The sequence below is a fragment of the Mytilus edulis genome, chromosome 13 (genome assembly GCF_963676685.1).
Source record: "Mytilus edulis chromosome 13, xbMytEdul2.2, whole genome shotgun sequence".
In the NCBI taxonomy this organism is placed as follows: domain Eukaryota; kingdom Metazoa; phylum Mollusca; class Bivalvia; order Mytilida; family Mytilidae; genus Mytilus; species Mytilus edulis.
In genome coordinates, this window is record NC_092356.1 from 32,446,212 (window position 1) to 32,465,991 (window position 19,780).

The following is a 19,780-nucleotide window of genomic DNA, read 5'->3' on the forward strand; positions in this document are numbered from 1 at the left end:
ATTATATTTGTGAGAATATATATACAATATGATTAAGATGTTCTATTTTTACAGAAGCTTGTTCCTGGAAACTAGATAGTAATCGCTGTTTCCCTGGAAACTGTATTGATGAACTTGCCAGTCAATGTACATGCTCTGATAACTTTAGTGGACATCATTGTGAAACCAGTGAGTATAGAATCAACAAGCTTGTGACAGGAAATCAGGTTTTATTAGATATAGGAAGATGTGGTGTGAGTACCAATGAGACAACTCTCAATCCAAATAACAATTTATAAAAGTAAACCATTATAGGTCAATGTGCGGCCTTCAACACAGAGCCTTGGCTCACACCAATCAACAAGCTGGAAAGGGCCCCAAAATTACTAGTCTCAGCACCAGTTCTTTAATCAGGTCAACACAAAGTGAGAACAGTATCATTAGTGACCTAGAAATACATGGGCAGATCCAGCCTCTTATAAAAGGGGGTTCCAACCATATCCCATTCAAAAGCATCAATCTTCAAAACGGGGGTTCCAACCCCCTGAACACCCCTCCCTCCTTTGCATCCACCACTGGAATAGATTTATTTTAATTTTAATTAGTCATTTGGGGAAGGAGGGAAACTGCAGATTAGAATTTTGCTGAATAAAGGAGTACTGGCTATTAAATTTGTTGTAGTACAACATTAAATTTCTGTCTGAAAACCTTATAATATTGATAAGGAATAATATCAAAACTTGAGTCCATAAAAATCAAAGATATGAAAATGAAATTGATTGTCAAATAAAAGATTGATATATGACCATCACTGTCAATCAGTTGTTACTTTGGTGCACAATACACCACAGTCATTCATATATTGATTTGCTTATTTGAAAGGATTTTAGATTTAAAAAAGCAAAGGCAATGTATTTTATATATTTTAAGTACTAAATGAAACAATGAATATGGCTTGAGTTGTGTGATGAGGAAGAAGAGGGGTTAAATTAGTAACAAACTACAACTGCATTGTACAATTAAGGAATATTGTTACAGCACTGTAGTTATAGAGTTGCTTCCATCAAGTGTTGATTATGCTGTTTTACAGCAATATTGCACAAAAGCAAAAAATTGAATATAAATTAAAATCATATAACCAATTTGAAGTTCTTTGACTACACTTATTCTGTGTCAGAAACCTATTATGTGTCAAAAATTAAATTACAATCCAAATTCAGACATGTATCAAACTGAATATTGTGTCCTTTTTGGCCCCACCTTTTCAGGGTTTGATATCAGTGGTCGTATCCAGCTGTGCTCAGCAAAGCAATTTATTCAATTTTGTGATCATTTTTTTTGCAAGGGTCAATGGCAGTCAGCAGGGATTAAGAACATCAGTTGTTCGACCTGTTAGTCAAATGCAATTTGTTAAAATATACTTTTTCACTTTTTTGGTCTTTTTGAAAATGTTGTGCTGTATCTAGACCCCTCTACAACAAAATTAGTTTTATATGCACATGTATAAAAATTGTTGTTTTTATCCAACCCAATCATAGGTTTGAATGTTGTTTTCAATTTAGACTTGTATATATATATTCTCCTTTTTTAGTTGACAACAGACCAACTATAGAATACAATCTTTGTAAATTTTCTGATCATGGTGGACACAATATTCTAGAAAATTATCCTAACTGGAAGACCACTGGCCATCCAACTAACTGGACAAATTTTGTTGGATATACCAAAGTTTCAGTTGTTCAAACAGCTAAATATGTGCAGCCAAAAGTTAATATTACTGATCATTATGTGAAAAATTACAGTATTGGGGTAATTGAGGAAAGAGTAACTCTTTCTTATTATAAAGGTATTTATATATCATTGAGTTATAATCTGACTTTCTTTAGTAAAATACACTTAATTCCAAATATTATCAATTGGTGAAAGTATTTACATTAAGTTGGACATATAACCTACATCAAAACGTTGAAAAAAAGATATTTAAAAGAACTTAATTGAAAGATTTTCTATATTGCTTCTAGTATGAATTTGAGACTTTTACTAATAATAGTAACTAGTGATCTATGAATTATGTTAAACTCATGAACCTATAAACTTATCTGCATATATATACCAATCAACCTTGAATCAATAGTCCAGTGTTTTTAAAATTTTTATAATTGAGGAATAACAGTACTCTAGATGAAGAGTTGTCGCTGTCAATTGGCAATTTGATGGTTGCAAATACAATTTTAATGCCAAAGGGTAGCAGAGCCGCCCAGTTAAACAGATATTTGCAACCATCAAATCAAACTACAGAATTGTTTTTTGAAATAAATCTATCAATTTGAAATAAAATGAAATTTTGTGAATAATCATGGCTAACATGATTTCATACAAATGAAAATCTTCAAACTGAGGGTTAATATGTTACTTGTACGATTCAATTTTTTGATTAATCCACATCAACACAGCATTATGAAGTTGCTGTTGTTTCATTTTCAATTAAATTGTATAATTCAACATTTGTTGATCTAAGCATTTCAGTATGGCAACTTACTCCTTAGTTACGACATGTCAACTGTGAATTTAACAGAAAAAAATTGTTAACTTTCATTAAAAAGTGTTAGAATACCCTACTCTATGTACATGCTGCACACTAGCTGTTGGTATATAGTTATGACCCGTCCATTAGTAAGTTAGTCATTCTCGTTTCCGGGCGCTAGCTTTTATAATTTATTATAATTTATATCAGAATTGAGACCCTACTTGGATATATGTTCACATGTAGCAAGAGGGAGAGGAAGATCTTTATTATACCCCCGCTTTAAAAAAAGGGGGGTATACTGTTTTACCTCTGTCTGTCCGTCAGTCCGTCAGTCCGTCAGTCCGTCCGTCCGTCCGTCCATCCGTCTGTCCGTCCGTCAGTCAGTCCGTCCCATGAAACTTTCGTCACATTTTTCTCAGGAACTACACATCCACCCTTTCTGTAATTTGGTATCAACATTTATATATGTCAGCCATACCGTGTGATGCGTTTTCAGATTCATCACTTGACAACTTCCTGTTTACCGAACACTTGTCTGATTTTACACATGATAGCCAAGTTGAAAATTTTCGTCACATTTTTCTCAGGAACTACAATACAAGGATTTCTGAAATTTGGTTTCAGGATTTATATAAGTCAGCTATACCGTGTGATGCGTTTTCAGATTCATCACTCAACAACTTCCTGTTTACCGATCACTTGTATGATTTTACACATTATAACCAAGTTAAAAATTTTCGTCACATTTTTCTCAGGAACTACAATACAAGGATTTCTGAAATTTGGTTTCAGGATTTTTATAAGTCAGCTATACCGTGCGATGCGTTTTCAGATTCATCACTCGACAACTTCCTGTTTACCGAACACTTGCATATTTTTACACTATTAATATTATCCACTTGCGGCGGGGGTATCATCAGTGAGCAGTAGCTCGCAGTTTCACTTGTTGATTTTGATATTTCCATGTCAAGATCAGAGTGTTATTTATATCAATCAGACTGAAATTTTTTAAGTCACTTTGTCTAAGGGTCAAGTTTGTTATAAGTGATTGAAAACAGATTGTGTAAGGTAATTGTAATGTCTAAAACCTTAATAGAAATGAACCATACCTTTTAAAGTAAACAGTATAAAAACTATGTCATAAGTTCACTTTATTCATTTACCCCTTTTAGATATAAAGTACAAGTAGTAACTGTTTTTTTTGCAGTATAACTCAGAATTTAAATGGGTGGGGTTTGTTATAACCAGATGTGAAAAAACATCTCTTTCTTTATGTTTTCATTGACAACAGCAATGTTTAAATATCTGAAATGTTATAGATAATACCCAATGATATAGTATTTTAAATGATTCCAATTCCCAGAGGGAGTAACCCTGATGTCCCTCTGGCAGGTTCATCTAACCTTGACCTCAATTTCATGGTTCATTGGTCAGTGTAAAGTTTTCATGGTTACATTTTTTTCTCAGATCCTATTATTTTCATTGGGAATTGATGCAAGCTTATTCTATAAATTTATCCAGTCAGTTCTAGTGATTTTCTAGAATATATTATAATATCACCAGGAATGAAGTATTTTTATTCCTTAATCCATGTAATCAGGTGGAGTATAATGTTTGATATTTCAATTAAATAAGGATGTTGGAATATGTGGATGTTGGGTTCCATTTTGATTTTGATTGACATTTAGGCACAGAACATGGCAGTTCAAACAAGCCTAAAAGTGCCTTCAAAATACAGAAAATACAAAAAAATTAATTAGCTAACAATTAATAGTTATTTGTTTCTTTTTTTAAGGTTCAACATTTAATGAAAAAAAGACACAAACCTGTTCTGGTATGAATAGAGATAAACCAGTAACATCTAAACAGTGCACCTTTACCTTTGCAATCAGTACTTGGTCATTAACCCATAATGATAGGTACATAAATATTTAATTGTAGGAACTTAGAAACATTTACAATTTTTTTTTCATTATGCAAAAAAAAGGCAAATATGAACTTTAGCTATTGCTTGACATCCTTCTTTGTTCAACATTTAAAAAAAACTTCTCTGAACCCCCCCCCCCCCCCAAAAAAAAAAAAAAAAAATTAAAACAATATTTGACTTGATACTTATGGTGGGTAGATTATAACTTTTAATTTTATTTTAGTCCATCAACCAATGTGGCTGCTTGCATTCAAGTAATTTGAGTAGTTTTCATGAAACTTAATTTAGTAACTGGTTTATATCTGTGAAAATAAATGACAACTTGATGAGTTATGGAACTTCATTCATTAAAAGTGACTGGGTATTATGCACTCATGTTGCAGCTTTATAAGTGCTGCATGTTGTTTCATAATAACTGATATGGCAAAAGGAAGTATATAAAATATGCTGGAAAGATTTTTTAATGAACAGAAGGCATCAGGTATTGTTGTATTAGCAATATGAAATAAACATGGAGATTCATAGAGCTTTTACATTCAGCAATAAGCTTAAAATGTAACAATATATCAGTTTTACATTTTTGATGTCAAGGTCCCTGGTCATAATGCCCTTTAGTGACACTTATATTGTATACAAATCATTCACTTTAATAAGTGTTTCAGAGATTGACTAATAAGTTTATTACAACAACTTTTATACAAAATTCAAAGTAAGCAGGAAGAACAGTCAAGTAAAATTCCCTTTTTCTTTAAAAAATTGCATGGCCATTAAATGGGGGCATTATAAAAAAATTTGTAAGGGTTCCGCGGGACCCAGTGTTTCGCCTACTTTTGCTTTAAATCGCAGGCTCATGAAAAATGAGGAAAAAAATCAATAAAAATATTCCTTTTGATACTATCTTTTGATTGTAAGAAGCTTCTGTCCAAGTTTGGTAAAAATCCAGGATAGTTTATGAATCTCATAAATGTTTGAAAAACTTTAACTGCAGACTATGTAATGTTAACTGGAAGAAAAACTAAGTCCATTTATAAGTAAAATACAGATACAAAGGTACAAAATATTAACAAAATTTCCTTCTAGATACTAGCTTTTGATCATAAACAAGCTTCTGTCAAAGTTTGGTACAAATTTAAAATAGTATAAGAAAGTGAATGTGTTGTTTCCTGGAAGAAAATCTAAATCCATTAAAAAAGTAAAATACAGAAAAAATGGATTTATTTTTTTACAAAATTTTCTTCTGGATACTATATCTTATGATCATAAATAAGCTTCTGTCCAAGTTTGGTACAAACCCAGGATAGTTTAAGAAAGTTATTAAAATTTTGAAAACCTTAACCACAGAGTGAATGTAATGTTTCCCCGCAGAAAAACTAAGTCCATTTAAAAGTAAAATAAGGAAAAAATGGATTTATTTTTTTACAAAATTTTCTTCTGGATACTATCTTATGATCATAAACAAGCTTCTGTCCAAGTTCGGTACAAACCCAGGATAGTTTAAGAAAGTTATTAAAATTTTAAAAACTTTAACCATGTTAACCACAGAGTGAATGTAATGTTTCCCCGCAGAAAAACTAAGTCCATTTATAAGTAAAATACAGAAAAATGGAATTTTATTTTTACAAAATTTACCTCTGGATACTATCTTATGATCATAAACAAGTTTCTGTCCAGGTTTGGTAGAAATCCAGGATAGTTTAAGAAAGTTATTAAAATTTCAAAAACTTTAGCCACAGAGTGAATATTTGTTGACGTTGCAAACGACGCAGACGCCAACAGAATGTAGGATCGCTTAGACTCGCTTTTTCGACTAAAGTCGAAGCTCGACAAAAAGCAGATTTTGTTTCTTCTTTAAAAGGTAATACAACTGTCATATTTTATGATAGAAATGCAGTTTTAATTGGATCTGTCTGGTCTTGTTAATTATTAGAACACCTAAATGCCTTTAATTTTTTTTTTTTTTATAGATTGGAGAACATATAATGTCCCAAAAATGTCATTTTTTTTGGTAATTTTTGTCTAGCCTGCAACTTTTGTTGCAGAAAGCTCGACATAGTGATAGTGATCCAGCGGCGGCGGTGTTAGCTAACTTCTTAAAAGCTTTATATTTAAGAAGGTTGAAGACCGGGATGCTTCATACTTTGTATATGGATGCCTCATGTTATGAAGTTTCAGTCAGTCACCTGTCCAATGTCCTTGACCTCATTTTCATGGTTCAGTGACTACTTGAAAAAAAAGTTAAGATGTTAGTTGTAATGTTAAATTCTCTCTTATTATAAGTAATAGAATAACTATATTTGGTATGTGCGTACCTTGCAAGGTCCTCATGTGTGTCAGACAGTTTTTACTTGACCTCGACCTCATTTCATGGATCAGTGAACAAGGTTAACTTTTGGTGGTCAAGTCCATATCTCAGATACTAAAAGCAATAGGTCTAGTATATTCGGTGTATGGAAGGACTGTAAGGTGTACATGTCCAACTGGCTGGTGTTATCTGACCTTGACTTCATTTTCATGGTTCAGTGGTTTAGTTAATTTTTTGTGGTTTGGTCAGTTTTTCTTATACTGTATGCAATAGGTCTACTATATTTGGTGTATGGAATGATTGAAAGGTGTTCATGTCTAGCTGGTAGGTGCCATCTGACCTTGACCTCATTTTCATGGTTCAGTGGTCAAAGTTAAGTTTTTGAGTTTTGGTCTTTTTTTCTAATACTAATTGCAATAGGTCAACTATAAACTATATTTGGTTTATGGTAATGTTTTATGATCTATTTGTCAGTTGCGCAAGTTTTATTTGACCTTGACCTCATTTTCACGGTTCATTGCTCAGTGTTAAGTTTTTGTGTTTTGGTCTGTTTTTCTTAAACTATAAGCAATAGATCAACTATATTTGTTGTATGGCAGAATTGTTAGTTGTACATGCCTGCCTGGCATGGTTCATCTGACCTTGACCTCATTTTCATGGTTCTTTGGTCAATGTTTAGTTTTCTTGGTTAAGTTTATGTTACAGTCGTAATAAAACTTTATATTTAGGACTATCAACCTAATATCAATGATTAGTAAAGAAGGCGAGAAATTTCAGCGTGTGCACTCTTGTTTTTTTTTTTCAATTGAATTGAGATACGTAATTTATACTTCTGTTGTACCATAATAAGAAATTACCATATAATGTTCTATTACATTTTCTGTATTTTGTCTACTTTCACCACAAAACGCAAAAAACACTTTTTTTGCATTAGATTTGAGATTTTTTGTGCAAGTTTTAACAACCTCCGTTTACATAGCAACCATAATTATGACCTCTATTTGAATGCATTTTGAAGTATTATAGTAACATCCACTTGATACTTGTAATTATAAAGAAAATCCAAGATGGTTATGTATTGAGTCTTGCCTGATTCTTAGGTACTTAAACCAAAATGAGTTGGTTTTCAAGTAATAGTGTCTGATTGAAATGATGATTTAGTGCAAAGGTTTATTTCTTGAATTCTATCTTTCTTTGATCTGTAGATACAGGTAAAGTTTAAGGGAAACTATAAGTAGTAGATCAATGATATTTCCTCTGCAGATGTATGAATTATTTATAATCATTAGCACATCTCATTAACATGGATATTGTTTGGCTTTAAAGGTTGTGTTTAGGTTAGTTTAAACTGGGAACCACTTTTGATAAGTCAATGACGAAAAAAATGTACTAGTATTAATTTGTGGTTTGGTCAAGTTCACAGGAAACCACTAGCAAAAGGTTAATGATGTTTGGTAATCAGCTGTATTACCATTGGCACATCTCATGTCTATATATGGATATGATTTGGTGCCACCCCTCAGTCAAAGTCTATTTTCTTTACAACAAAAAAAAAAATGCTTAGTTTACATGACTGTATTAATTTGTGATAAGGTCAGTTTATGGGGAACTATTAGTGGAAGGTCAATGATATTTCATTTGCAGATGTATTAGCATTGATTAGCAAGTCTCATTTTCATAGATATTGTTTGGCTTTTACATAGTTTACATCTTAAAGTTTGTGTTTAGGCTATTTGAAACTTTAAACCACTTATGATAAGTCATTGGTATTTGATACATGTATGAAGTTTTATAAGTATTTGCATTTCTCATTTCATTTTCTTTTACAAATAAATAATTTTTCCAGAGTAGTTGCTGAATTTTCATCTACTAATGGAGGATCTGTAATTGTGGCTAACCGGGATATAAAGCCCCATGATTCTGATAAAAGTACTTATTACTATTCTGGAAAAACCCTTACAAGGCGTTTTGAGTTTCACTGGGATTTAAAGAACCCAGACCATTGTTCTAAATTATCAGGAGTATCATGTACTCCATTTCTAGAACTTTCAGAAGATGTTACTGAAAATGTAAGTACCGATTATGTTATATTTTTTTTTAGGACATGTTCACATTTATTATTCCCTTTGTAATAATTATCTTACCTGGGACACAGTGTACATACATCTTCTCAGACATTCAATCATTGAAAGGCTACATATTTTAAAGTAATTTAAAAATAAATAATAAACGTTTAAACACAAATGATGTGTTGTTAGAAAAAAATGAGTAGGATAGTGGAAATCAGTACAGCACATGTACAAAAAAGTCTAAAACATGAGATATAACAAACAATTAAAGCAACACTGCCACAGTTTTCATCATGTTATTGATTAACTGCATAATAGCGCTTACAGTGCTTTGATTTAATAAGTAACTTGATTGAAAGAGGAAAATGTTGGCTGCATTGCTATTATACCTGACATTTTATCACTGTAAAATCAAAATAAGCTGTCAGATATAATTTATTTCCAGTAGGCACCATTTAAAACAAGATTGTCTACGGCTTCTTTAAATACTTTTTAACAAGCTTTATTGTCTGTTTGCTGACCAAATGAAATTATTTTTTTCATAAATGTCTATGATAAATTTATACTTACAGTTAATGTGTCTTGCTCTGGCTCTCAGTGTGTTTCATTTTTTAGCATTGGAACATGTAATTTGAATACACAAAAAGCTTCTCTCCAATTTTAGGATCACATGGATATAAATCAAAAATGGTAGCTATATATGTAAAAAATTAGGTCAAACACAAGGCTAAAAACTAAAGACAGAGCAACACAAACAAAACAAAAATTTCAGATTTTTCCAGTAGGGTAAGCAGATCCTGCCCCACATGTTGCATTTTCTAATTTCCATAAATAATTATTCTATTCAGTAGAATTTGCTTATGTCCAAAAGAATGGATTAGTGAAGGAAATCCCAAAACTTAACAAAGTCAAATCCCGACAGAATATCAGATGTAGTCCCCCTAAACAAGACATTTGAAATGTAAAAGTTTGTTTTTTAACTTTGTTGCATACTGACAATTTCTTTACAGACAAAATCAATCTATATATTTTTTATCTGTTGAAGCCTGATCTGAGTTTTTCCTGGGGAGGATGGTCAGATGATTTAGCAGGACTAGATCATTATGAATATGACCTGTATTATCTTGAAGCCAATGGAGTGAATGATGATGCAGTCTTGGTTGATGGTAGAATTTCAGTGTTAAAACACAGTGTACCAGTTACTGAATCCTCTGTAAGCTACATATATATACTATGGATTCACTTATTTTGATGTGCAGGACAAACTTGACTTGATTTAGGAAAAAATGTGTATTTATGGATACTTGATTTTGCAGATAACCTAAATTGTCTAAAGAGAATTGATTCTTCATTGAACATACATTAAAATGGTTTACCTTTAGCCTTGAAATCTACAAAAAAATGATATCCCCCTCATTAAACTGAATTCACAGTACAAGTTTTTGTATCACCTTGGCAAAGTCGATGATAGGAGACTTTGGCATGCTAATAACTGATAGCAGTGACAGCATGCAGGGGCATCAAGTATCCATATATAAGTTACAAAATATGAAGGCATCCATTTTTGAATCATCAAAATTCAGAAAAGTTTGTCTCAACAAAAATGTTATGAAACTTGTATACAATGCTTATATATATATATATTACCACAAAACCCAGATCAACTTTGAATTTTGTTGGCATCAATTTTACCCATTCACAAATAGAATAAATGGTGAGATTTTCGTTTCTGTACTCCAACTTAAGTATGCCTAAAACGTTATGAATCTTATACACAATGATTATACCACAATACTTAGATTAAGCGAAAATTTTGTTTTAGAGTTATGTCCCTTTACAAATCGTTTCCTTTCTATAACTCAAGTTTGCATCAACTAAAAATTATCAATCTTTTCCAGCTGCAGAAGCTTATCTGCACTCCAATAACTTTTGGGCTGAAATAAATTATATAAATGTATAATTTGTCTATTCCTTCTGATGAAACGCAAGTATTCATTGAGGTTGGATTGAATTGAGTTTTTACCAATTCTGGGATATATTCATTGCAATAAATTTATTCTTAAAATTGTTTCATATATTTTAGGGATCTTTGCGTTTGACTGTAGCTGGGATGTATTCTTTACATTTAGTTGCTTTTGATAAAGCTGGAAATTATAAATTAGGAAGAAATCTTTTCCTATATGATAATCAGTCAAAAGTGGAAATACAAGAAAACAAACCACAAACACACTGTTCCACTGCTTCAAAAAATACATCATATAATTGGATTACTATAGATACAAAGCAGGTCAAGATTGATTGGAAAGATCGATTTATAAATGTTCAACATAACAATAAAAAATGGTTAAATCCTGTACAAACATATGCTCCAAAGGGCTCTGACATTTATGAGGATTTGTATGGAGACAGGAAAAATGTGAGAATAAAAAATGTGAATGGTAAGTTGGTACATTATAAGACAAAAAATGTATTCTAAAAAGAAAAAGAAAAGTTTCTTTAGCAATTTTGTGATTAAAAAATAACAATACAAATTCCCAAATATATAAACTTGTAAAAAGCAGTATAGCCAGTATGGTAGTATACTATAGCTATTTTCTTGATTTTGAACTAATTAATTATTATTAAATATCTGACAGCAAATATTTTATGAATCAGGATGAGTGAACAATTATCAGATTGTACAATTGTCATGTTGCAATGTGGGTTGACCAGAATGAAAAGTTCCTTTTATAGGAAGTAGGATGAGATGGATGGGTGGATGGCTATTTAATGTCCAGTGGCAAATTAAATTTATTATCAATAAGTTTATTTTATTAAAGTGTCACCATCCATTACAATATCAATATATATATATATACACATAAAGTCATAAGATCCTAACATTTAAGTAAAAGGATGCCAGCCGAAATCGACTTATGAGACACTATCATTAAAACAAACATCTAATACATACATAAAAGGACAGCTTTGTTACATTTAAAAAGTATTTCGTAAATAAAAAAAAAATTAAAAAACATATATAATTTCTAGATGACATGCTTTCGTCGATAAAACATATGATAAAGAGAACTAGCTAAAAGAGGAACCATATTCTCATTACACATAAGATAACGATTTTTTTCAATATCGCATAAATACTCAAAATCAACATTTAAAAGACAGGCTTTGGCATATAATTCATGTCTGATATCAGAGTAAAAACAACAATTAATTAATATATTCAGGTTTAGAACATGAAAATATGATATGAATATAGATAGACCCTTCTTTGAACTAGACTGACACAGTCAGGCAGATTAATAACATGTTCACAAGGTATATGTACCAAGAAGACATAAGCAGCAAATTGTTGAATGGTTTTACATTGTCATTTCGGGGCCTTTTATAGCTGACTATGCGGTATGGGCTTTGTTGAAGGCCATACAGTGACCTATAGTTGTTAATTTCTGTGTCATTTGATTGCCAATGAGACAACTCTCCATATATAAGAGACCAAATGACCTAGAAATTAACAACTGTTTTGTTACATTAATATTTTAATGCTTGATATTGGGTGTTATGTATGTATGTAAAATATGCTGAACATCCAGGTTCAATGTGCTGATACAATTTTTTTTTTAGCTATTGTTGATTTTCAAGTATCATATGAAGTTGACAGTGTTGATACCATACCCTTAAGAAAAAAACGAAGCTTGAAGGATTCACAACCTTTCACCTCTGTTTCTGATATAAATAATCAGTATGATGTCCTGACATTAGACTGGGCTGATGGAGACCGTTTGACAGCTACAGTTAAAGCTGTGGATGTACTGGACAAAACTAATGAAGAAACCATTAAGGTGTACAGAGATGCCACACCTCCCATTATTGAAAATTTATGGATGACGAAAGGGGACAGATTAAATATTAGTGTGCATAGTCTAGAGGATTTTACAAAGATGACGTAAGTAAAATTTTGTGACCTCTTATAACCTTTGGACAAGCTTTGTGTAAGATTATGTATTTCTGCACTTATCATAATGTTTCTATTTGCAATCTGTTCTGGAAAACAGTTGCTTATATAAATAAAAAGGGCCAAAAAGGGGGCTCTGAGAAACCCCAACACATATCAGATTGTCTGTCCAAAGTAAGAATTCTTGTCAAAGGGTATCTTTAGATATATTATAAAATTGAGAATGGAAATGGGGAATGTGTCAAAGATACAACAACTGGACCATAGAGCCAAAAAAAGGAGAAGGCCACCAATGGGTCTTCAACACAGCACGAAATCCAGCTCTAGGAAGTGGGCTAACAATATATGGCATATCTTTGGTAGGGTTTGATTAAATTCTGCATTATGGTAATTTAAGTTTCAGACATGACACATATGGTATTAAAGGATGCTCGTCTTTCATTCAAATCTGTATGCTGATCTATATATGTGTCTTTTTTGATTGAGTTGTTTGGTTGTCATCTCACTTTGCTATACCTCACATATACTTTTATGTACAAAGTAGTGGTATATGACCAGCAAATATGTTTAAAGTTAAGCAAAAAAAGTCCCCAGGTAAACCTATATGTATCAGAAAACTTACAATTACCAGTAAGACCAAAATGTAAGTTAAAAACAACAAGCTCCAGCTGGATTGGAAAAACACACCCTTCTCTCTATAACCTACCCCTGATCTTTATTGACAATTAAGAAAAGAGTCCTAGTTTTCCTGCCAATGGTCAGAGGTTTTGAGAATCTCTACATGTACTTTGGCTTCCAACACCCCAAAAAAAACCTGGTCACTACAATATAGCCTATAGTGCTGAAAGTGATGTTTAACACCAACAATCAATCTTGATATACCTGCTTTGTTATACATCTATATATATCATTTCTACAGGATAGAATGGGAGGCATATGATATTCACAGTGGATTAGACTCTGTATTATGGAGATTATATGATAGTATGACTGATGTTCTCCATGGACATGAAGATGTCATAGCCCAGGGACATGCTAAAGTGAGTAATAAGCTGAAAATATTCTGAAAATTATGATATGTTCAGAAAGGAACATTGGAGTTTTTGCTGTTTTTCATTAGATGGTTAATGGATAATCTTCAACAATGATGGAATTCTAACATTTAAGCAAAATTTACTTTATCATAGATTTTCTTCTTTGAAATGTTCTTAATTAATGTTTTTCTAATGCCAAACATACAGGAACTTTTATAAGATGGTTTTGACACAGATAATAATTCCAACCTACATATTTTATGGAGATATTTTTTATATGGTGGACACAAAAAGTTATGTATGAATTTTAAATCCTCATTTCTCTATGACAAGTGGTCTAGTTTTGGATATTTCTTTCTTACAAATTGACCCAAGTGTTTATAAGTTTGCCCTCACTCATCATTAGGAAATAGGGGTGGCCTCAACTCTAATTACCAACCATTAACAGTATTGATGTGAAAGTTGTTTTTAATTTTATCTTAGAGTTTTGTGCTTTAAAAAAATAGTCTGTACACTTAGTATGGGCATATTTCTATAACTGTGTATTGACCCTAGATTTTTTTTGGGTTTATTATACCTTCTCTAATTTTTGTGCTATTTTCACATTTCCTGACCGGTGTGAGAAAAATCTTTCTCCTCACTAGTGAAAAATCTGTTCTCTGCAAATGATTAGTCGAAATTTGATTATGACGTCTAAATGTTGTTTTTTTTTTCTGAATTTTCCTATTGTGACGTCATGAAAGAAGGCGACCATGCCTGATGACGTCGCATATAAAGAACACAAGTTTCTGAAAAACTTTGAAAAAGAAGGATAAAATCATTAGAGAAACAGATTCCTACACTATAACTCGTGTATTACGATATGTCTCCACTCTCGACAGTTTAATTTTAGTTATTTAAAGAGCTCGTCAAGCCTTGCGCTTTAAATAATAAAATTTAACTGTCTCGAGTGGAGAAATATTGTAATACACTTGTTGCAGTGTAGGAATCTATATTTCTCCCCCTACAAAGAATAGAGATTTTCTAGTTGACCTTTGTCCATCTGTGGGTCTGTCTGTATTCCAACACATGTCTGATTAATTTTTCCCAGCAACTACAAATCATAGAAATGACATGCTCATCTTAATTTGCATCCCAGTTAATAAAAAATATCAACCTTTATTATATATATTAGTGTTGTCAAATCGTACAGTTTTGTCTAACCGGTTACACAGATAATCATTAGACCGATTAACTGGTTAACCGGTAGTTTAAGTTGATGTTTGAAATCCTTATCTATTATACTCTACAAGTGTTCGTTTTTTTTAATACGATGAATTGAAGATTGTCTTTTGGCATTATAAGGCTTGTCTTTGGAGATTCCTGGTGAATTTTGACTTTAAATGATCCAACACACCGTATTTACTATGGCATTTGTAATAACTTCAGATTAAAAAACAAAAAACTTTCTTGATCTCGTCAAATTGAAAACTATGTCACAGAAAATAATGTGGATTGTGATCAAATATGTTACTCGTACTATCAAGTATACATTAATTACATTCATGTTGAAATGCATTTCACAATTTTTGAATTGACATTTCATTAAGAGTATGACAAAGCCTAGCATGATGGAGGATGTACATTAGGATGAGGTATACACAATATTAGACCAAAAATAAAATACTGAAGTAAATCGTAAAATTCAGTCATAAAATGATTGTTTAAAAAAACCATGTACATTAGTTATGTTTACTTTTGATCTTCCCCCGGGCTGATTGACAGGTTTTCTATTAAAGTTCTAATTAATTTTATGTTGTTAATATTTTTTATTAACAATAGCTATCAATATACTGGACAATTGATCTGTCAAAATAATTACAACGACGATAATTTTTAAATAGAATTAAATTATTCACTGATTTCAATACACATTTATATAAAATCTATTAAAATTGAAAAAATTAAGTCTTGTTAACCGGTTAGCGTTTTTGGTATTCGATATTCGGTCCTTCCTACGGTTAACTGGTTAACCGTTGACAACACTAATACATATACTAATTGTTTGTGTCTTGAGGGTTTGCTACCTCAGTGATGCATATATCTCTTATGGTTTTATTGGCTGTGTTGCATAAAATTTCAGATCCTGCCTATTTATTGTTAAATGTTGGGTTTATAGATAAGTGGTTTGGCAAGGTGTAGACCAACTTTTTTTTGCCAGCAATTTTTTCTAAACTTGAGCAGGTGGAAAATTAATGCAAATATAAATTGTCACAAATATGTATATCTTGGATCTTTTCTTCATCAAGTTTAAGTTTGAAAATTGCAAAATAAATGACCACAAAGTGGACTAGAAAGGCTTAAGGGGTTAATGCAAAACAAAGTCAAATAATTCAACACATAATTAAAATATTTTGTTCTCAAGTTTTTGGGGAGGTGGGTTATTTCAAGATACTGTTAATGTTACAGTTGCAAAAGTTTTCTTTTACAGAATCTATCACACTGTGAAGATAAATACAGTCAATATCCTAGGGGAGCCAACTGCTACTGTACACCATTCCATGGATGTTTCCATCGTCACTTCCAAATTAAACCTGAAATAAAAGAACATGGAGGACTAATAGCAAATAGAGATAGCGGAACACATGAATATGATTATTTCATAGAGATAACTGTTACTAGTATTGCTAATCTTACCACTGTTCTTACCAGAAAGGTAGGTTTCTGGGCAAATGTTGCATCATGGTGGCATACCAGCTAGAATCTTAAAAAAATCAATAAAAAGATAGACAGGATTGAAACTAAGCATTTGGCTAAATAATTGGTTATAAGAAAAGTATAAAATGTCAATATTGTTTTAATTATAATGTCAAATTCATATATGTTGTGATCATTGAAGGTTTTTAGTTTTAGTATGTACCAATTTGATCTCTTTTTATAAAAAGGATGAAATGAATTAAGAAGAGGTATTGTTGAAAGTGTGGCCGAAATATTTATATTTATTTCATTTGACCACTGTTCATTTTGATGTTTGTTAAGTTTTAGTTTTGTTTGTGTGTAACATTTCCCTATCATTGTCTGAAATTTGTACATGTGAAGAAGTGTATATTTTATATAGTTGTTTTATTGGATTGCTGACTTATTGATAATCTGACCTCCCCTTTTGATTTTATTGAGAAAACACCTAATTACTGGAATGGTACTATTTTAACTGATACTGTGGATTCATTTATTTTCGTGGATACCAATTTTTCGTGGATTGAGGAAAACTTGCATTTTCGTGGATATCTAATTTCATGGTTATGGCAAAGTCTGCATACATAAATATAGAAAAAATGTAATTCGTTGATTATTTAAATACTTGGTTCTCCTGTTTCCACGAAATCCATGAATATTAGCATTCAACAAATATTAATGAATCCACTAGTATATGTCTCTATTACTTACCTTTTTAAAACACCAACGATATGTTTTTGGAAAGATTAGAAATTGTTCTAAATCTTTACTAAGGCACTGGCCTCCCTAACAACACGACTACTAAATGCATTCACACTGAAATATAGTTCCATATAGTTCTCATGTATGTGCACATAATACACATAAAAAAATTGGTATATTTTTGGAGCAGTTCATTCAAGAATGTATTTAATGAAGGTGTGTTGATGTGCAGGCATTTTTGTAAAAATTTTGATTAGGTAATTGGGTATTGATACAATACTATAATGTTTGACAACTGTCATTATCACCAAACAATCAGAGACAAGGTGGACCTTTAATTACAATGCCCCATCTCCTAAACTGTCCATCAAATTGACGACATTACTTATCAACCTCAGTCTTACATATTTATACAGAAATCAATATACATCTCAATATACAAATATTTGACCTCATAATTAAATACACAAATGTATATATTAGATGTTTGATATATAAGGATGATAGATTTATTGCGTAAACCCCTGAGGGTTTACGCAGTATATATTGGACGAGTGATGTAGTCTTTCGGAACACCGGATGTTAGTCGGAACACTTCTGGTCTTTCTATGACCACCTTTCAAATACATGCGCAATAGCTATGACCACCTTTCAAAGGCATGCGCAATAGCTTACTAATCTGTTGATTATGCATTAGCATCTTAAGTTGCTATAGAGATATTTTACGTATGATCTGAAATTTATTATGATATAATATTTTCTTGCACACGATTACAAGCTGCTAATATTAACCTACATGCGTAGTATTTTAATTAGTCAAACGATGTAACCAGCTGTGTTTAGATATGAGATAAGATTTCATGTAAACAATGCGCTTTATATTCTGAACGAGAATAATTAAAGATAAAATCTTTAGAAAGAGTTTTAGTAGCATTTTATTTTAGATTTTACGTTTAGTGAAGATGTACATGTTGTAAAAAGCAAGCTATTTATTTTTTTATACTGAAATTAAAGGGAAGTCTTTCTTGCATATGATTAAATTACAGTTATTTTTTTTGGTTAAATATTGCAACTTTAATAAAAAAAAAATGGTTATTAAAAATAAAATTAAATAGATATTGAATATGAAAAAATGAAATATTTTGAACGAGAACAATTAAAAATAATATCTTTAAAAAAAGTATTAGCACTTTTTGAAATTTTACGTCTAGGATAGACCAAGGACATGGAACTATAATCATAAATACGTGCCTCAAATAGGTGTAAAAATGAGGATTTAAAAAAAAAATCGTTTATTGAAAATAACGTTAAAATTAATTATGAAAGTTATGTCCGTATTTATTTTCATTAATATTGCAAATTTAAAGTTATTTTCTTTGTTTAAATATTGCAACATTATTTACTTTTTTTAATAACCTCCTTTTCGTCATTAAAATGCGACTGATAAGTATAGATATTCAATATGAAGGGGGAAAAAATAACCGTGACTGAAATCTAAATCTAAAATTTATTTTAAAAAAATACACATTTGACCATGCAGATGTAAGAAATGATACTTCAAGCAATGAAACAACGAATTAAATGTGCCACTTTAATTACGACTGATAACCTAAAAATGGATCATGCATGCATTTTTGGCAGACTTAACCAGGTCGGCGATAAGATATCGAATATAAAAAAAGAAGATATCGGGTTTGGTGTCAATGAGACAACTATCTACAAGAAACCAAAATAACACAGAAATACAAACTATGGGTCACCGTACGGCCTTCAACAACAGGCAAAGCACGTACCGCATAGTCGGCTATAAAAGGCCCCGAAATGACAATGTAAAACAATCAGTCAAAAAAGAAAATTAACAAAGTCCGTATCATCGTATGCGTAACTTAGTTGCTCACCAGAGGAACTCTACGCAAGCGTTTAAACACGCGTTCCATAAGTTTGAAGTACGTCGAAATGCAAAGGTATACGCTTGGTGAACGCTTTTACTTCAGGAAAATTTTAATGGAACATAAAAAAAAATCATTCAGCTCAAGCGTTTTTCAAACGTATGTACCTGTAAACTGCACGCACATAATATACACGCTACACGAGCGTTGAAAACGCTACAGATAAGTTTTAGACACGTTAAGGGCACATTGCATACAAAAATACTCGTCGCCTTAAAGCTTTCATTTAGGAAAAGAAGTCCGATACGGGTCAAACTTCATCAAACCTACAGAAGATATTACACCCTCTCCAACCATGCAACATGGGATTAGACATAGAAGTACAGGAACTACTCACATTAGTTTGAGCTGTACAAGATCTACAAAAATATCCCGCCTGCCTCAAAGGTGCATATAGGATCGACCATGGTCCAGCACTAATGATACAAATACCAACCAGAGTTACAATGACGTGGTAGTAAGTCTTTAAAGGCCACCGAGCGGCCTCCAAAAATGAAAAAAAAACACTATTTAGTCGGCTATTAAATGCCCCGACCATTAAGATTAAAAAACAAAAATCAAACAAAACTAAACAGCCTTATTGATAACAAAATAATTTACGAAAACAACTTGACCGACATGAAT

At 31.6% G+C, this 19,780-nt stretch overlaps 1 protein-coding gene across 1 annotated transcript in view; it reads left to right on the forward strand.

The window, feature by feature from the left end:
- Positions 1-19,780, forward strand: part of LOC139500246 (uncharacterized) — a 144,982-nt gene that overhangs the window by 44,593 nt on the left and 80,609 nt on the right. The window contains exons 5-13 of the mRNA XM_071288986.1: positions 55-237; positions 1,571-1,825; positions 4,302-4,425; positions 8,582-8,804; positions 9,850-10,017; positions 10,888-11,242; positions 12,426-12,747; positions 13,676-13,796; positions 16,261-16,485. Coding sequence (XP_071145087.1) covers positions 55-237; positions 1,571-1,825; positions 4,302-4,425; positions 8,582-8,804; positions 9,850-10,017; positions 10,888-11,242; positions 12,426-12,747; positions 13,676-13,796; positions 16,261-16,485 — 1,976 coding nt within the window. The remainder of the gene's footprint in view (positions 1-54; positions 238-1,570; positions 1,826-4,301; positions 4,426-8,581; positions 8,805-9,849; positions 10,018-10,887; positions 11,243-12,425; positions 12,748-13,675; positions 13,797-16,260; positions 16,486-19,780) is intronic.